At 44.9% G+C, this 19,943-nt stretch overlaps 1 protein-coding gene across 1 annotated transcript in view; it reads right to left on the reverse strand.

Annotated features, from left to right (window-relative positions):
- The window catches only part of grik2 (glutamate receptor, ionotropic, kainate 2), a 171,162-nt gene extending 160,124 nt beyond the window's left edge, over positions 1–11,038 (reverse strand). The window contains exon 1 of the mRNA XM_080769215.1: positions 10,707–11,038. Within this exon, the coding sequence (XP_080625341.1) occupies positions 10,707–10,824 (118 nt within the window). The 5' untranslated portion in view covers positions 10,825–11,038. The remainder of the gene's footprint in view (positions 1–10,706) is intronic.
- Between the last annotated feature and the right edge of the window lie 8,905 nt (positions 11,039–19,943).

Here is a 19,943-nt window from a genome sequence, read left to right on the forward strand (position 1 = left end):
ACACACACACACACACACACACACACACACACACACACACACACACACACACACACACACACACACACACACACACACACACATGCACGCACTCACTCGTGTACAGCAGGAGAATAACATAGACATGACAATGAACTGTGACATGTCAGGAGCAGCCATGGTGTGGAATGGGGTGTCACTGTGAAGATGATGAGAGTATGGGAGAGATGTAGATTAGCCCTGAGTCGGGGGGTTAGGGGTGCCGTGCAGTGCAAGCAGAGAACTCTTGCACTACAACCACCCCATGACAGAAGAACAGACGCATGCACCCAAACAAAGATTCCGCCGCACACACACACACAGCCGTTTCAAAGAACAAAGATAACATGGCGGATAGCACGGCGTGCCGGCTTCAAGATAACATACGCTCCCCACATCCAGTGATCCTGTTTGGGTTAGTGATCCTGTTTGTGATGTCGCAGCACTTCCAGGAAACGCCTCGGGCGCTGCCTTTATTCTCCAGTCAGCAGTGCAGTGCGAGACGCCTCTTTCCTCTGAGAGCATGCTCCCGTGCGCGCAGACACAACTTTACCCCTCAGTCATACTGTTAACTCCACGCTCTCGCCCGCGTGTACATACAGTTACCGGGACATGGTTAAAAAAAGAATAATGACGTGTATGTCGCCGGGGATGCAGCGACCTTGGCAATGCAGTGAAGCTTTGGGGAGTTGTTTTTGATCTCCTTTATTCATGGCCACAGAGGCTCTGGTGGTGTGTTTGTGTGCGTGTGTGTGTGTGTGTGTGTGTGTGTGTGTGTGTGCGCGTGTGCGTGTGCGTGTGTGTGTGTGTGTGTGTGTGTGTGTGTGTGTGTGTGTGTGTGCGTGTGCGCGTGTGTGTGTGTGTGTGGGTGGGTGTGTGTGGGTGTGTGTGTGGGTGTGTGTGTGGGTGTGTGTATGTGTGTGGTGGGGGGGTGAGTGTGTATCGGGGGGAGTTAGGGCACTAACCGTGCCCAAGGCAGATAACCCTGTCCCCTCTCTGGCCTTTGAGGCCCAATGCAACACAAGCAGAAGGACTGAGAACCCTGAGGGACGCATCTAGCCAAACGCTCAACTGACCCAGGAAACCGTTGTCACGCTCTGTGGCCCCGCTTTGGCTGGAGGGACAACAGGACTGGGGAGGGGGAGAGAGAGAGAGAGAGAGAGAGAGAGAGAGAGAGAGAGAGAGAGAGAGAGAGAGAGAGAAGAGGGAGAGGGGGGGGGGGGGAGTACTAGAGAGTACCAGGCTCGCAAAACAATCTCCTCCATTTCGCAAGCAAGTTGACCTAGAGAGGTTTGCACTGTCATGGACCCCTCTCTCTCTCTCTCTCACACACACACACACACACACACACACACACACGCATGCACGCACGCAAAGCATACACGCATGCTGATCGGCTATTATTCACTGTTCTTGAAGATTTGAATGACATGACAAAAAAGGGACACCATGTTGAAAGGTTAATACCACTCAGTTTCAACATTGAACTATATGTCATTGATATACCTTAGAGTTGTTGTGTGGAAATAATTCAAAAGCCCCCCCCCCCCCTATTTAGCATAGACATGGAGGTCTAACTTGGGGTCATGTGATCAGTGACATGTACTGTATGTACTCTACATGCCAAAGAGTACGTCTTTGTGATGTCACTGATCATGTGACCCCAAGTTCTAGACTATACCAGAAGGGGGGGAACATTGTTTCTGTATTATTTCCACACAACAACTCTGGTATATTAATGACATAGTTCAATGTTGAATGTTCTAAATGAGTGGTAGTCCCCTTTAAAGGCGCAGTGAAACGGAAATGGTGAACAACTTGAAAATGGTGTTTCCACATGAAACACCGGTCTGAAGTTTCTGAACCAATCAGAGTGTCGCATCCCTTCAGGCGATGGGACGGTAGCTAGGGACGGTGGCTAATGCTATGCGCAACAGCGTGGTGTTGTTTGTTTATAAATCAGACGGTCGCCCAGCACAACCAGTTTACTGTTATGTGGCTTATTTCTACCTATAATGTTTTCAGAAACATATTTTAGCGTGATGATTAAGTTGAAACCGAGTAATACACTGTCTGAATGTTATCTTGAATGGAAATAAAAACGGAGTAATCTGTAATCAGAAGCAGCTGTGTTGCATGGATGCGCAGACATGGGGAATTAAACATGTGAGCTTCATTTTTATTGGCTTTTATCGATGTGTATCTCTACACGTCATCACGCAGCACGTTTTCGTTTTAATAAATAAATAATACAATCGTTTTTATGGACCTTTGATATAAAAACACACAGAAATGAGAATTTTCCAATTTTTTTGGCATCCATTGTTAGGTATGCCCATATGATGACCACGGATATGGTCTAAAAGTGTGAAAGACTTATTTTTCATTTCACTGCGCCTTTAAGGGATGCATCATGCAGCACATATGGGCTAAGCCTAAGGGATGCGGGTTAAGGTTAAGGATTGATGCACACATATATAGGGCACGCTTTCAGAAACAGCATAGCAGGGGCACTCATACTGTATAGCGTGGATGACACTTCAATCTAAATACAAGCTAATAAAAGCAGCTCCCATGGCACTGAGGACATCATTGACATATAATCCGGGCCCTTGGGAGAGCCGAGCCATCATTCTCAACACACAGACCAATCTAAACGGCCTGAAAGTTTAACATTACATTTCGGGAATTGGATTTATGGCATATCAGCAGAAATACAGCCAATTGACGGATATATAGGAGAGTCTGTTTGTGCGTGGGTGCGTGTGTGCGTGCACGTGACACAGAATGGGCTCGTGGTATTTGTCCCCATGGCACTGCTTTCCACTATTGATTTTCAGCAGATTATTATTCCAGTTTCTTTAGAGACTAGAGGCGGGATAAGGCTGGAGTCTACCTTCCCCTCAGCAAGATCATTCTAATTCATAGCCCCTTCCAAATGAGTTATTGACTCTGGGAGGCGGCTCTGCCATTCTCAATGAGAGGACTTTACCATCCCAATCTCTCTGGCCTTCCTGTCCCATGCCTCCCACAGTATAGAGAGATCTGCTTAAGACTCAGACTGACAGGCTGCATGCATGGCAGACTGACTGACTGACTGACTGACTGACTGACTGACTGACTGACGAACTGACTGGCTGGATGCCCTCTGACAGATTCGGTAATTTACTGACAGCTGGATTATCTGGACAGAATAGCTATACCCACTCAAACCTGATTTCTCGAGGCGAACATATACTATCTACAACTCACTACTCATCACAATGCAATGCTTTGTAGGTCGCTATTTATTTAGACCTTTTGCCTGTAATGTCCGGCTCAACATAGGGAAGCGTGATTTCATGATTAAAGCTTAAACCTTAAAGTATGGACCGTGCCGCATGCCGGAAATCTGTCATCTTTCGGTGTAACGACGAAGAATAAACCGGGCTTTTCTCCCTGATATGCTGACTGACCAAATCAGCTGAATGACAAGCATGATGAATGACCCTCTCCGTCAGACAGCCTCTCCATCCGACACCATCCACAGAGACATCGCGGCACCACCGCCGCCGCTGCGGAGCGGAGCTCTCAGGGCGCAATGACACGTATAGGACAGACCACGCAGAGTCTAATGTCCACAGGAAGAGGACGGCGCGGCATTTAGGAGTCGCGTGACTCATGTTACCGTTCCAGGAACACAGGGGATGGCCTCACAAGTGAAGTGTCCTGTCCTCGCTGTGTCCTCGGTATGAGAACAGCACAGTCACACACACACACACACACACACACACACACACACACACACAGTCAGTCACCTCTAGCCCCAAACTGTACAACAGCTATAGCCAGTCAGCAGTTTTCTCTCACCCAGCCAGAAGATAGGGTAATGTAGACACAGTATAGAAAGCAGCGATGCACGCCGCAGCACCGAGGCATGCACCTCTGAGGCTATAGGGCTAATTACTGACAAATATGGACCTTATTTGTATGCTTGGCAAAACCAACAGTGAATAGAGACCTTGCCTTTGAAGCCAACAGAGGGGATGCAGGGGGACAGCAGCTTTTAGAATAATCATTTCACGAGGCACATTAAATGTCTTCACGCATGGCAGCGTCACAAGCCCTGTGAGAAACATGGCACCCTCTCTCTCTCTCTCTCTCTCTCAGTTGGAAGAGAGGCATGCAGAGCATCAGCCATATCAGCAACACAGTCTTCTCTCACACTACCATGGCACTGGGCTGTGTGTGTGTGTGCGTGCGTGTGTGCGTTTGTGCGTGCGGGGCAGCTCTCAGTCCTTGTACCTGAAAATACTCGATGAGATATGTTTCAACTGTGTAACCGATTTGCCAGTCATAGTCACAGTTTCAAATATTCTATAAACTAGTAGTGAGTGGAATATGAATATTTTAAGCAGCTTAGCACTGATTTAAATATATATATGGGAGTCTGCTGGCTGTGAGCCAGGACAGTGTAATACTGCACACAAAGCCAACACTGCTAAAACTCAATTTAAGGTAGCCAATAATTCAGACTGGCAGCGTTAAGGCAAATAAAGTGAATTTAGTTAGCCTAAGTATTTTCTTTAAAAAGAAATCACACTTTAAATCAACCGGAGGAGATAGGACAGAAACTCATTCACAGAGAGAAAAAGAGAGAGGGAGAGAGAGAGATATAGAGGAAGAGACATGAGGCAGAGAGTGAACGTGAGACAAAGGAAATTAGCCAATGAGAAGGGCAAACAGCAGGCCAGTGTGAAATATTGAAGCTGTGACAGAGGGTGAGGTTCAGTGATTATAATGTGGCGGGGATGGCTGGCAAGTCATGCATTTTAAACAGAGGGTACCTAGAACATTGGACATTTATTACATCAAAGGCCTCTGACGGGCGTGTGTGACACTCCATGTTTACCCTCATCATAGACATTGTAATGTGGTGGTGCAAAGGGCCTGATGGAGAGAGACAGAAAGTAGGGGGGAGGGGGGAGAGAAAGAGAGAGAGAGAGAGAGAGAGAGAGGGGAGGGGGGCATTGATGTGTGGCATGTTATTTCTGGCAAAAGAAGTGCCATTTTTCACATCAAATGTCATTCAGCTCCAATCAAACTAAACATATGGAACACAAAATGTAAATCACAAAACAGACAATGTGGATTTGATTTGGTGCCTGTTTGCCTTTGGTTATTGGTACACAATTTTTAACCATGTCACGTCCTTTTGTCATTCATGTTATCTGCTTGGCATCATGTTTTAAGCCAAGCATTTGTTTCATAATAGTAAAATACCCATACCCATTTCTTTCATAATAGTAAAATACCCAGTGTATCCATCTGTAACTCAGAGAGTGCACAAATGTATACAAATGCACCATTGATGGGTCCATATGGTTACATTTGTACAGTCCTCAGAGTAAAATGACTATGCAAACATTTCCTTTTTATCTCCCCCCTACAAAAATCGTAATTGTGTTTTTCATCACTGCAGTGACCCATTTGTTGTCAGTGTTTTGACAAACGGGCATCTTGAGGACTCTAAACTACTGTATAGTGATGGGGGACAAAAGATAACTGAAGAAGGGGGTGCACACTTTAGTATCAACAACGTCATAGCGGGCACAAGTGAAGAAGCAGAGCTGCCATCGTGTAGCGCTCGCTCCGTTGCCTTGGGCATAAAGGGACTCTGTGGCATATCATATGCTTGAGTTACTCTCAATGAGAGATGATATAATGAGCGTTGCCATTCTGTGAAGCCGCTCAACCCATTTCCATTTCAACAAAACTATTGGCTATATTTGCCCGAGTAACCATTCCATGAGTACAACTGTTCAGAAGCAGGCATGCACAGCATAACACGCGCCGCGGCATGTCTGTACCCCCAGCATGACCCCCTGCCAGGTGCCACTGCCTTAGTGGAAAACAATGCAGCAAATGTCTGAGTTTTTTTTATCTGTGACGAATGGGCTACCGACAATCTGGATTCCACCCACCTGAAGTAGCTCACTAAAAACATACATACTGAACCCCTCCTCAGTGTCTGAGGGTATTTTCTGAGTTGTACAAATTTAACCAGTTTTGAGATTAGTGTGTGTACGTGCGTGTGTGCATGCGTGAGCACAACTGCTTACACAGTGCATACAAGGTTTCTTCCTGACCTTTCCTGGAGCCAAACGGTAGGTTTAGTTATTTATTGGGAGAATTACTCGAGAGGGAAACAGTGCAATTGCAAAAGTTGTTCCTGGGTTTGATAGCGCCTCTCCTTCGGCGCTGCCCTGAGTTTTATCAGCATGCTGTCTCTGCGCTCTGTGATTTAAGGGCGACAGCACCGGTTAAATGTTGGTCCTTTGGCAACAGATAAAAGGCTTTACTGATGCCCCTCATCCCAATGTCATAAAACAGCCTATTTCTCCTATTTCTTTCGCCTGGCGCAGGGTGCATTATTTCACCACTGATGAGAAGTCAGTTCCATTCGTCACGACACACATTTAGATCAAACTGGATTTTCTTTTCGTGTACTGTTTTCTTTTCTTTCTTTTTTGACTGAAGCGCTGCTCTTATTGGTCCAGTTCTATAGGCTGTGCTATAAATGAAAATCTTGTATAAATTAATGGTGGATCCTTGGAACGTCTCAGTCTTGCAGCGACGTCCACGCATCAGATGATTATTAGCCAATAGTCAAAGAAATGGTTCCCTTTTAAAAGATATTGCCCTTAAACATGGTGCCATCAAACCAGATTAGATTCTTCTTACTGGGGTCAAATGTAGTTCAGCCAAGCAAGCAATACACAAGTATGCTTGTAATTGATATGATAGCTTCATTATAGGCTTCTAAAACCATGACCTCTAACACATGTGCTAGGACGAAGCCTGTTTAATTAAAGTGGAGGAGATGTGAGCGCAATAAACAAATTACTGGGGGAACCAGCCTCCCTCCACCATGCTGAGACACATGATTTCTGTTCACTGTCTGCACTGTCATTATTTATTGAGTTTCTGTTCTGTATTGAGTTTCTGTTATTATTATTGAGTTTCAGAACTTGTCAATGTCCCCGAATAAAAGGCATACATTTCACCAAATATTTAGGTGTACTTTAACTCTTTCAAAGTTGTTGAGTGAGAGCACTTAGGCTGTGCACCATGTTCTCCTCTTGGCTATAAGCAGAAGGTCGGAAGTCAGCCTTTTGACAAATGCACAGTTTGGTCCACAGTGAATACATTGCTCAGAGTCAGAAAAAAAGGGCTGACTAATCTCTTTTACTCTCTCAGTTTCTCTCTAGTCTCTATATATATTCTCTCTCACTTGTTCTATCACCCCCCCCCCCCCCTCCCTCCCCCTCTCCCTCTATCTGTTTATCCAAATTCTCCATCACGGCAGAGTACAAAAACAATAATTAAGTAGCTGTTTAGTTTACATCACTGTGATTGGGGAAGCAGCTCCGCTGTTGCCTCTTTCGCTCTCTCCCTCTAAACTAATACAACCTGGCATGATGTATTTAACCCCACAGCCCACCTTTAAATAGTTCTCAATCATGCCTCAGTCAGTCTGTTCATGCATTCACCTCCTGGTGTTAAAAGGGGTGTATGTGTTGTAACATCTCCATACTCTCTATCTGCTGACAATCGAGAAAGTAGGACGGTAACCATGAACTGAGAAATGAGCTTGTTCAACGAAAGCTGTTATGCTTGTCACCGCCCCCCATTTCAGATCAAACACGCTAGTCCCTGGGTGATCCGCTTTGCCTCACATTGTCTCATTGCACTTTAAGCTTGCTTTCTCCACAAATCTCCTTGTTTAGAAGTTATTTGGGGGTGGGGAAGTGGGGAGATCCTATTGTCCTCTGTGTGTTGGAGAATGTCAGCCTGCCATGGTTATTGACAGGCGCCGTTTCCCCCCAGACAGAGGGACTCGTCAGCTGAGTGGTAGTTTTTCTAGCCTGGAGGACCCACGGCATTTAGCTCATCTCCTCATTAGACGGTGACCTTCACACACATGCTGAACACCAGCGCACCTAATAATTCAGCCCATCACTCACTCAGCTCAGCTGATATCACAGCGGAACATGACGATGTACCATTGTTCACAGATTTGTTGCGCAGAAACTGCAGGCAACAGTAGGCCTATAGTGGCCTATCCATCTTCTGCATCTTCTTCAAAAACAAATTAACACTATATAACTTCCACACAGGCAACTTAAGCGACAATTGCAGAATGTCCTATATTCTATACCTAATGGAGAAATTCCATGGGGAAGTGAAAGAATAAGAAGCAACGTGTGAGATTCGCGGTTGGGATGCATTCAAATCGGCTGCATCTCCAAAGCTTATACATCGTCGCACTAGTCGTCTGATGTCAGCGAAATCAGCAGATATATACAAGCTGACAACGTGTCACATAGTGATGTGAGAAAAAAAAGCAGATATACAAGCTGACGACGCATTGTTAGGTTGTACATCTGTTCTTGTAGATCTGTCCTTATGAATAATGAATGAGCCACCATGCTTCATACAGCCCCAAAGATGAGGAGATGGAGAAGTGAAAGCCAACAGGCCGCTACTGCGCGGAGTTCCACCCAGGCCGGTGCAAGTTCACAGGATCTCATCTAAGATACATTGACACGAAACAAGACAGGAACGCCCCAAAACGTCACATCCGGGACATTTACCCTGGCAGAATTTTCTATGGCTGCCAATGCAACTTTTTCCAATCCTTAATAACATACGGACAAACATCTATGCCGATAATATCTAACTTGCGGAGGTAGCGTGCCTTGTCCACGGGCAACAGATCTTTCAACGTATGTCATTGCAAATAAGTTTGATAATCGCTACTCTGCGCAATATTGTTTTGGAAATGCCGCAAATTGCATTGCAGTGAACGAGAGCAAATCACAGTTTACCCGGGGGGTGGTGACTCCGCCCTGAATACGCGTTTTCGTGTCAATGTATACGAATGGCTCCGTGCCCCGGAGAAAAGAAAGCAGGACTTCTGTGTCCCACTGGTGCGGGTTCTCTCTTCAAAGCTCACTCTCTTTCTCTCTCTCTCTCTCTCTCTCTCTCTCTCTCACACACACACACACACACACCCTTCTCACAGAAATCCATCTCTGCCGGCACCACCCATGCTCCTTCTGTCATTCCGTCCACTACCCTTGCTCTGTTTGAGATCATGCGACTTCTGCTGCAAGGGAGCACAGTCAAGACCTGGATGACTCTTCTGCTCTATTCCTTCCTTTTGTATTCCCTTGTGCACGCAGGCACGCACGCATGCACGACGCACACACGCAGGCACGCACGCAGGCACGCACGCACACACGCAGGCACGCACGCACGCACGCATGCACACGCACACGTGCGCACACACACACACACACACACACACACACACCTAAAGTACACTGCTAAACATAAACTCACATATGCTTACGAAGCACAAAAGCACCCAAATGGCACGTTTAAACCACCTCTGCAATTTATTGTATAGTTTCACAAGAACGGTGGATTAAGCAGTGTATAGTATTTACAAAATGTTTAGTGTGCATGAATGTGAGGTTAAGGTGATCTAATAAATGATTTAAAATGATGATTTAAAATGCAGTATTTAATGCAGCATTTATTATAATTCAAGCTCATTTTCATTTATACTGACTCCTCCGTTGCCTGACTTTGCTATTAGTAATGTGGTCACGGATAGGCCTACCATTAATAATAATAATTAACAATGGGGAAGGGTTCTGTCTATGGTACTAGGGAAGGGTGCTGTCTATGGTACTAAGGAAGGGTGCTGTCCGTGGCACTACGGAAGGGTGCTGTCTATGGTACTAGGGAAGGGTGCTGTTCAGGGTACTAGGGAAGGTTGCTGTCTATGGTACTAGGGAAGGGTGCTGTCTATGGTACTAGGGAAGGGTGCTGTTCAGGGTACTAGGGAAGGTTGCTGTCCATGGTACTAGGGAAGGGTGCTGTCTATGGGACTAGGGAAGGGTGCTGTTCAGGGTACTATAGAAGGTTGCTGTCTATGGTGCTGGGACAGAGAGGTGACCAGCCCAATAGTGATACAGGACGCTCCATGGTTCTGGAAATTGGAACAGCGCTCTCTCTCTCTCTCTCTGTGTGTGTGTGTGTGTGTGTGTGTGTGTGTGTGTGTGTGTGTGTGTGTGTGTGTGTGTGTGTGTGTGTGTGTGTGTGTGTGTGTGCATGTCTAAATTTAGAAGATAATAAAATGAAAGGTTGAGCTAGTGTCATAAACAATTCCCTCGCTCTCTGAAGCAGTGTATTTTACACAGGAGAAAGGCAGCCTAGGCCCCATGGCAACAGGTTCTGTCTCGACTCAACTAGTTGATTTGAAGTTCGACAATTTTGCACAGGGTCATATGGGAGCCTAGCAGTTTTACTGTTACAGAAGTAGATATTGCTACAGTTTATGCCAACTTTCAGACACATTTTCCAACGTCTTTTGGCCCACAGCAGTGTCCTTGCAACAACAAAACACGATGGTTCTCCGAGCATAACCATGAACCATAATCTTGGGGGCACACCATCCAAGTGAATATGAGGTCCCACAGCAGGCGGCAACATATTTATAGAGCGTGAAACACGTGCTCCATGGCAGTGGTGCACAAGTACGCAAAAGTACTTAACAACTAAAACAACTTTGTAACTGATGGTAAGAACTTTTAACAATAACAACAACAACAACAACAACACAAAGCTTAACTCACCAAATCTCAAGACGTGCGGCATCCCACGAGAATATCCCACGCATTGTAATAGCAGCAGTAGAAGCCTGACGATGCACCTGATTCTCGCATTAGTTATCAACGGGGAGGAAATCTTCATGGTGCTTTGCGTGGTGCACAGTATTTATTCCCTGGGTCCGAGTATATATTCCCCGAAATTCTTCCTTGAAACGTTAAGCAGGGTGACGACGGCTCACGGCATGGTGGTCACTCATGGAGAGGGCATCTCGTTTCCCCAGATCCATTAGCAAGCACTGCGTGTCCGTCCGGCTCACTGCGCCAAGAAACAACCTTCCGACTCAGCTGACGGCGAGGCATCCATGTTAGACATGGGGTGAACCGCGGAGAAATCCGTTCACGGGAGACCTGGAAGACAGATAAACATCGGGGAGAATGCAAGCGTTGAATATCCGGTCAGACTCCTTCGCGGCAGAGAATCGCGCTCGGCGGAATTTCACTGGGCGCCCTTACACCTTGCGAGCAGTGTCGGGCTGTCTACAAGCTTGCATTCTGCTGCACTGCCGTGCAGCATCTGACGTCGAGCCAAGATTAGTGGGAGAGCGGAGAGCATAGATTGGGCATATTTCTCCGGTATTGCCGACCACACGTCCCCCCTGATCTATAGCTATATATCGGCAGGCGAAATGGTCATATTTCGTGCATGGCACCCATGCACCGGGCACTTCCCCATATTCTCAGATATGCACGGTTTGGTTCAATGGTCGTCGCTGCTTCATAGCGGAGTGCGTGTACGCAAAGCTGTAAAAATCAATCTATGAATTTAAAAAAGATTGCCTCGGAGTTGTTCAGCCTTGGAGTCACATGTGAGATGCGTGTGAACAGAGCATGTCACTAGTCTCAACATGATGAATTGCCTCTTGGTGCGCTGATATTTTCCACAGTCGTTCTGTCTTTTTGGAAGTGTTACTTTTTTCTTTTCTTTTTTTACATTTTCTATACTTATCCTGTGTGAAATCCGTTCAAGCCAATAACATGAAGTTTAGAACAGAATGTAATTATGTTTAGAAAGTAAAATATTTGTGATTGTAAAAACGTCACATATAAGGCCTGATGGCCCTGTTCTGCTAGAATGAAGTATGAAGATTTTAGATAGGCCATGTGCAGATCATATTTTGAATAATAATGATGAAAGGCTAAACAGAAACACACGTCACCACAACATGTGGTTTCACTTGGGCCTGCTGGTTTGCTGACTAAACAAAACAATGCTTTTTAGAGATAAACTCAAACATACTGCACAATGGCTTGAAATAACAGTCATCTGTTAGAATTATTACTTCTTTCAGAGTTAGGCTATCCAGTGAATTAAGGAGATACATTGGGCCAATTGGTGATTCTGCACCTGCGTAATTGGCTAATCAGGCTAATCATTTAAAAATAGTAAAAATAATAAGCCTAATAAAAAATATTATAGTTAGACCATAGGAGTTCGAGTTGTATTATACGCGAGTGTATAAAGGTAATACAGGAAATACTATAGGCATGAATTGGTGTGCTTAAATCAACTTTATACGAGCAACTCCTCTGTTCATATAAGCATATAATTTATACAGTATCATATATCATATATCCTAGCAACTCCTCTGTTCATAAGCATATCATTTACAGTATCATATATCATATATCTTTGCCTCGAGAGTATTGATGCTGGCGTCCTTTCATGGGCTTCTTATGCAGCGTCAGTAATATTTTCAAATAGGCGCAATCGGCTCGATTGAAATAAGACAAACGTTTCCTCTTAAATCGATAACTGTCACTGACCAAAGCATTAATTAGTGGATATTTGTCTTTGGACCGCAGCCAATGTGTCAAATGCTGTAATATTCAGGTAATATATTAGCCTACCAGCCCAGTGCCATGCATATTAAAATATAATATTAATTATGGTCAGTTGTTACACATAAGTCATTGCTACTGTTACAAGCAGATTGATACAATGTATAGGATAATGTAAATGGCTATTATAGAAAATGTGTAGATTAATTTATCTGGTATCATTCGAATGCAAACTTAATCCAATCATGAATTAGATGATATAGCGAGCTATAGCATAATTGATACGCTATAGTGGGAATTGGAAGTTGAAAATGTGTCATCTGTTTATTTGTATTTTCCCCCAGATGCCTATTATTCAATGTGGCGACTGGCGAGCTATGTGCGAAAAAAGGAAATAATAAAGGCGGATTCGTATTTTAAATACAATTTCCAAGGATATGGGATTCATTTTTCTAATTTAACCTGCACGCGGAAATTCCTTAAAGGCAACCTAATTCAACTGTGAAAAGCCACAACTCCCTGGCATGTATAGCCCAGTGCGTAATGGACAGGTAGCCTATACCCAACTGGAAATGCCAGGTGACTCATGCGTAAACAGTTGACATCAGTGAAAATCCTGCTTCTTTCAAGTTATTGTGTTCCTGATTTGTTTTATTTATTTTAAATATAGCCTATACTGGCTCCGATTTTAACGAGTGCTTGGTGAAAGCTCTCCAGTCCAAACGGCACTTCATGGGGGGGCACCGAACTGAAAGGCATTCTTTCATCGGGTTGAGCATAACCCCTCCACAACATGCACAACAGGCAGGGCAGCGCGATCATAAAGTTGATTTACAGGTGCAACGCGCTATAGGAGTAATGTGCTCATCAACTGTGGAATTTACATGCACGGCTTGTCGCTGAATTTCCAGATTAGACGGTTATCTATGGATCATTCATAAAGCCGATCACGTCAACGCCGGCTGACAGCCACGATTTGTAGTCTATGGCAGACGTTTAATGACCCCATAATGTCGTCTCAACCTCTACAACATAGAAGACATCAGCCCGGGGAGGTGGCGGGGGGGGGGGGCGACTCAGGAGGTGACAAGCGTCTCAAATAGAGGTCGCGCAAAGACATGCGAGGTCACGTTTCTACACGCGTTATTAACCAGCAAGTCGTAACCTGTTTTTTAAGACCGTTCAAATTATTTCTAATTACGAGCTTCGTCGGACCCCCCTCCTCTCCGCAAAATAGCCCACAAAACATACGCCGGTGAAGTTAAAATCTTATATGGTGATGAGATGATGATAAGGTGCGAATAGAGATGCGTTATTCCGTCGTTATCAGAAAGGTTTTGCACATCTTCTGCGTTTGCGATTTGGAAACGATGTGGATTCATCATCTGTGCTCTCACCTCCTCTCAGTCTCACCTGTTTTATGTCCAAATCCTAAAACACCCCATGTCTGAGGGTTTAAACACACACACACACACACACACACACACACACACACACACACACACACACACACACACACACACACACACACACACACACCCTCAGACATGGGGTGTTTTAGGATTTGAACACACACGCGCGCGCGCGCGCACACACACACACACACACACACACACACACACACACACACGAAATAAGGATACCGAATTACTGTAAACTTTAAACACAAATAACTGCCTTACCTTTGATTCTAGGTGGTGCGGAACGAGCAGGGAATAGTCACGAGAGCAATGACAAAGTATAGTTCATTTGTTCCTACAATGGAAAGGAGCGGAGGAGTCGGTTCCTTCAGACTCGCGTGTGTGGTTGCGCTCTCTACTCCGGCCGTGGGGGAGACACGCCTCCTGTTGGACGATAGGACGCACTGCTTAAAGCAACAGCGGGACAAGACGGCAGCACCGACCGGACGGCTGCTCTGGACAGGACTGAGAGTGACTGACTGACTGGTGGACAACACACCGCGGTGGACAGACGTACCTATACCTACCGCTGCAGCTTGTTCTGTTCTCCCCCCGAGGGTGGCGAGGCGGGGCGAGGGGGGCGGTAGGTTGGACTCACTATCATTATACAGTATAGGCTGCAGTAAGACCAATAGCCTATACCGCGGAATGTTAATGGGCCATCTGGGGATGTACATTTGTGGGTGTTCTCATATGGGTCAATACATTCGAGTTAATTGGCTGCACTTGTGAAAATACAGAGCTAATTTAGACTAATGTGTGAGTGAACAAACTTTGTGGTTTTGCAAAAAAAAAGGGAAAAAAAAGAAAAAAGGGACAGTCTCGGAGTTAGTTGGGGTTTATGTAGCCTATACACACTGGAATAATTAAGACACCACATGCAGGTATAGGCACAGCGTTTTGAATTCGACTATACATCATCACGTCAATCAAAATATCAATCATAGGCCTACTATCAAACAGGCGACAAAAAAAGCCAATGACATAAAACACAACACAAATGTCAGCATTTTCGCACCCCTCGCCGTGGTGTAAAAAGAAAGATACATCTTTATCCATATAGGCTATATGCAACTTATCTTATAAATTATAAACATAAGGCATGTATTATGCTTTTCTCGTTCCTGCACCCTAGGACAGTAGCCTACGTGGTGGGTCGGACAGCGTTGCCGAGGCCACTGACAAGCACTGAGCGGTGCTGAAATGAAAGAGATCTTTGATTGCCCTCACCCTGCTCCCCTCCCTCCGCTCCGCCCCTCCAAGCAGCGCTGCATGAGGAGCTGGATTGTGGGGGACTAAAATAAATAGTCAATGACAGCTCTGTGATCCAAGAACAAGCCCCGCTCTTACCCAGGGGACCAAAGGAGGCCCTAAAGTACCCCCGCATCTGTCTGTCTCTCAGTGTGTGTGTGTGTGTGTGTGTGTGTGTGTATGTGTGGTGTGTGTGTGTGTGTGTGTGTGTGTGTGTGTGTGTGTGTGTGTGTGTGTGTGTGTGTGTGTGTGTGTGTGTGTGTGTGTGTGTGTGTGTGCGCGCGCGTGCGTGTGTGTGTGCGCGCGCGCGTGCGTGCGTGAAAGAGAGAGAGAGAGCGTGCGTGTGTGTGAGCGTGCGTGCGTGCACTGTGATTGTATCTGTATCCGAGTGTCTGTATACATATTACTGTTGCCTTGAATCTCTGCTTAATTACAGCCAGTCTTCCGTGTCGGAATTAATTATTCACCTATATATACTGAGGAAGTGTCGTAGGCTCTACCTCACACAAAGTGCACTAGACTTCAGATTCCAACAACAACACACAAGTTGAATAACTCTTCAAAATCCCCCCCCCCCCACACACACACACTGAACCCAGCACCACCACCCAGCACCTAGAGAAAGACATTTTTTCTCTATCTCTTCATGCATGTCTCTGTTCCTCACCTCCCTATGGTAACCCCAAGGTTGCCAGTTCGAACCTCCCCCAGAGTTAGTGCCGAAATGTCCTTGAGCAAGACACTGAACCCCTAATTGCACCTCATGTGCTAGTTGGTGCCTTGCATGGTTTCCGCCGCCAGTATGAATGTGTGTGTGAATGGGTGAATGTAATGCACAATCTATGTAAAGCACCTTGGATAAAGACCCAATATAAATGCACGGTATGCACCATTTACCTTTCTCTCATTTCTTTCTGCAGGCTATACGTCGCTTTCCAAATCAGTTTATACTTTGCAAGCGACACCATCTTACTAGGGTATATGAAAATGTAGACTTATAATAATGGGGGTCTTTCACTGCATGTGTGACCACTGACCACGCACCATGGGGAAATATAGGCCTATGTGTGGGAGTCTGTGGGATTAGTCAGTCAAGTCCACACTGAGTGCAGCCCTAACTCTCTGGTGCAGAGAGTCTATCTATCTCGTATAAAAAGATAGCTGCTGGGAGTCAAACTAAAGGGTTGACTAAAGAGGGTCCATGTTTTAATATATTCTGTTGTTTAAACGATTCTATTAAAAGTGTTCTCTATTTTACCTGACAAAAAGCACTACTCATTTTGTGTCTGTGTTTTTCTGTGTTTTACACAGTAGGTTATACCCCAAATTAGATTTCCAGTAGACTATAACCTATAGTATTCAAATTGTGCCTGAATCTCTAAGGGGGCACGACCAGGCTACTACTAGGGATCAGGAGGCCCTAGGCAAACCTCAGTACGAGGCCCCTGTGTCAGGACCCAGAATTTGTTTTAAGGGTCGTGAGCTAATACACCTTTACTCTTTTCACTTTTTGTCAAGACAGAGGGATGGTCATGCTCCTCATCTTAAGCTATTATTTCCGTCCCTCATTTCCCGCAGAAACCCATAATCAATTGTTGTTTGATTATTTGCGTTAAGAAAACAGTGAGTGGGTGCTGTGCATGGGTTAACCAGCCTATGAGTACAAATTACAATAATATCCGCAAAAAAGAGTTGTTTGTTTTCTCCCGTAATTTGAAATGAGTCATTATCTATAATTGCACCAAACTAATTTAGACTGATAGGTCATGGCGTTGTTGTGTTATATCCCTCACATTTGTGAAAGCACCGTCTAATGGGGGGAAAACCAGGTGATGCAGTTTCAGAGTCCTAGAGGCAAACCTGTCAACAACAGATAAGGACAACAACCTAAAGTAAGTATTATAGCAAGAGTGTGGTAAAGAAAGACTGCCTTTCCCACTAGTCCGGCAGCCGGGTGCGGCGCAGAGTGGGACATTTGGTAGGCATACTGTATATAGTTTTCTTATTGGCCTAAAAAAGTGTCTATATACATTTACGAATCCACCTGCTGACCGACTATCAATATTGTTTTTGCACGAAAAACACTCCTTGGGCTAAATGCTGCCATAGACATCATCACAAAATGTGATGAGGTCATCACATTTGGGTAAGTGTATGGCTATATGGCCGAATTTAGCGAAAGGTGTGTTTTTCGTGCAAAACTAATGCTTGGAATGGATTCAGAATCATGAAAAATCCCTAGTTTGACATACACATCACATGCTACTTAAAGCATAATTAAATGTTGAAACTTTTGCCTTATATAGGTTGTTAATGGCATGGTCACATATAACCACCTATAAAATAAATGATGAGGTGGATTCATGAATGTATGTATATAGACAATATTCTAAGCCAATAAAAAAACCCATATACCAAATTTACATTTGCAATCTTTTGTTTGTCATTTCTGTATAGCCCTCATCCTCAAGGGGTCTTCAACTAAGGACCCCTTAGCTGAGAGAGAGAGAGAGAGATGGAGCATATATATTGTACAACATTGTACAACACAATATTATTGTGTTGCAGGTTAAACGTTTTCATAGCTTCATAGACTTGTTGGACAGCACTATCATAAGTGTTGGATTCATGTTAATGTGTATCTTCAGACAGTCAACCACATAATTCCTCAATACAGATCTGCTCTTTTTATAATTCTTTTAGTTCCAGTTATTATTATTCCCCTACACCACTTCTCTTCGCAAATAAATAGCAGATCTACAAGCTCACAACGATTCGTGGGTCGTTGTGAGCTTGTAGATCTGCAATTTTTGAGGGGCGCTCCTATGCCCAACTTTTCGTAATTGTGTAAACACAAAAGTTGAAGACAAAAGTGAGGACAGAAAAGTGAAGACGCAAATTGTGATTGGCTGGAATTACATTTTTGATAATTTGATTGGTTGAGCACTGAATGTGGTGTATGATGATGTATGATGATAAGAGTGCCCCTCACTTCACATGGGTGTGATTTTTATGCTCCCCTCATAACTACCTGTCAGTGGGGAGTGTTGGCTGAATGAATATCAACATCCTAATACATCCTAATACTGGGGGGTCAAATTATGACAGGCAATTCCTGCTGTCAAAATATGACCCCCACAGTCAAAAAACACTTGAAATAGACACTCATGCTTTCCAAGGTGTGATTTGGGGTCCTAAGGATGAATACAAAATGACTACCTGTCAGTGGGGAGTGTTGGCTGGGAGGAGGAGTAGGACTAAGGCCCTATACGTCCTCTCTGGGGGGGGGGGGGGTAACTACCTGTCAGTGGGGAGTGTTGGCTTGGAGGAGTAGAACTAATGCAAAAAACTTTGTTCCTGTCACACAAAGATTTTCTGACCCCCCTGTAATAACTCTGAGCTGAGGACCCCCCAGGGGTCCCAGACCCCCTGTTGAAGACCAATTAATTAGTCTCTCTCTCTCTCTCTCTCTCTCTCTCTCTCTCTCTCTCTCTCTCTCTCTCTCTCTTTCTTAAAGACTCAACCAAACGCATGGCTGCTGATTGCATTTTATTCAGTTCCCTATTGGACTTCACAGGATCTCTGGAAGCATCCGTACTGGGACACTTGAGATGAGCAGACAGGGAGAGAAGGCAACGCTATAGAGAAAAGAGCACTATAGCTGCCAGTGGAATGCCAAGCTCCAGTTTTAACATGCACACTGAGTTAAGGAAAGCTGGGAAAGTTTGAGCACAAGTTGGGGTGCATTCTTTTCTTTTCTTTTTTACGATGGAGTAAACTTTCCTCCCATGCAGCAGAGAATGTAGTTGTGGCAGTCACAGGAAAACAAACAAACAAAAGCATGTTGTGTCCTTCATGGAGCCGACACCACATCTCCAAGCCCGATGGCTGACGCTGTTCAAAAATCAACAACAAAATCAACAACAGCAGCAAATACTTCTGATGACCCTTGTGTCCATACGCCCCCACAACACTTGTCCTGACACAGAACTCCATAATCTGGCCTGTTCTGACATCACAAGACATTTGGGCATGCCTGACACAGAACTCCATATACAGTAGGACTAAAGGGACACAGAGACACACGTACATAAATCTCACCGTTCACCCCATAAATGCACCACGTACCACCTCTGTACGTCTGTCTGTGTGTACGTTTGTAAAGCACGTAACTCGAGAATCGTTCGGCCCTGGACCTAGTGATCACCCTTATCCCCTCATAGACTCCATTTGGCATCGTTCCAAGTAGGCCAGTGCCCAACCGGCACTGCTCTATAGTTATAATATAACAATATTGTCTGCAGGGTCCTGGTCCTTAAAACAAGTCCTCAGCGTTGCTGCAAAGTCAGCGGTTGCTCATGTGGCATACTTGATGGAGCACTGCATTGTCTTTACATGCAGGTGTGTGAAAATGTTTAATCCAGTTGGTTGACTTGCCATATAACTCCCCAGGGCATGAGGTTAAAGACTATATACACCCACTGTGCGCTGTCTGTCTCTCTCCCTCTATCCCTGTCTGATTGTCCTGTCCTCTTGTCTCTGGTGTCAATGAGTTCTGTAAGACAGCAATAGCTAGTACAGATTGCCTAAGAGAATTTCTTTATTCATCCTCCATGCCACCTCACACCTCCGCACTGACAGCCCCCCATAGCCAAAATATGTATTTTGTGTGATATTGCAGGTTGTAGAAATACATGTTTTCTCGACAACA

Source organism: Protomyctophum bolini (assembly GCF_963924005.1).
Source record: "Protomyctophum bolini genome assembly, chromosome: 7".
NCBI lineage: Eukaryota > Metazoa > Chordata > Actinopteri > Myctophiformes > Myctophidae > Protomyctophum > Protomyctophum bolini.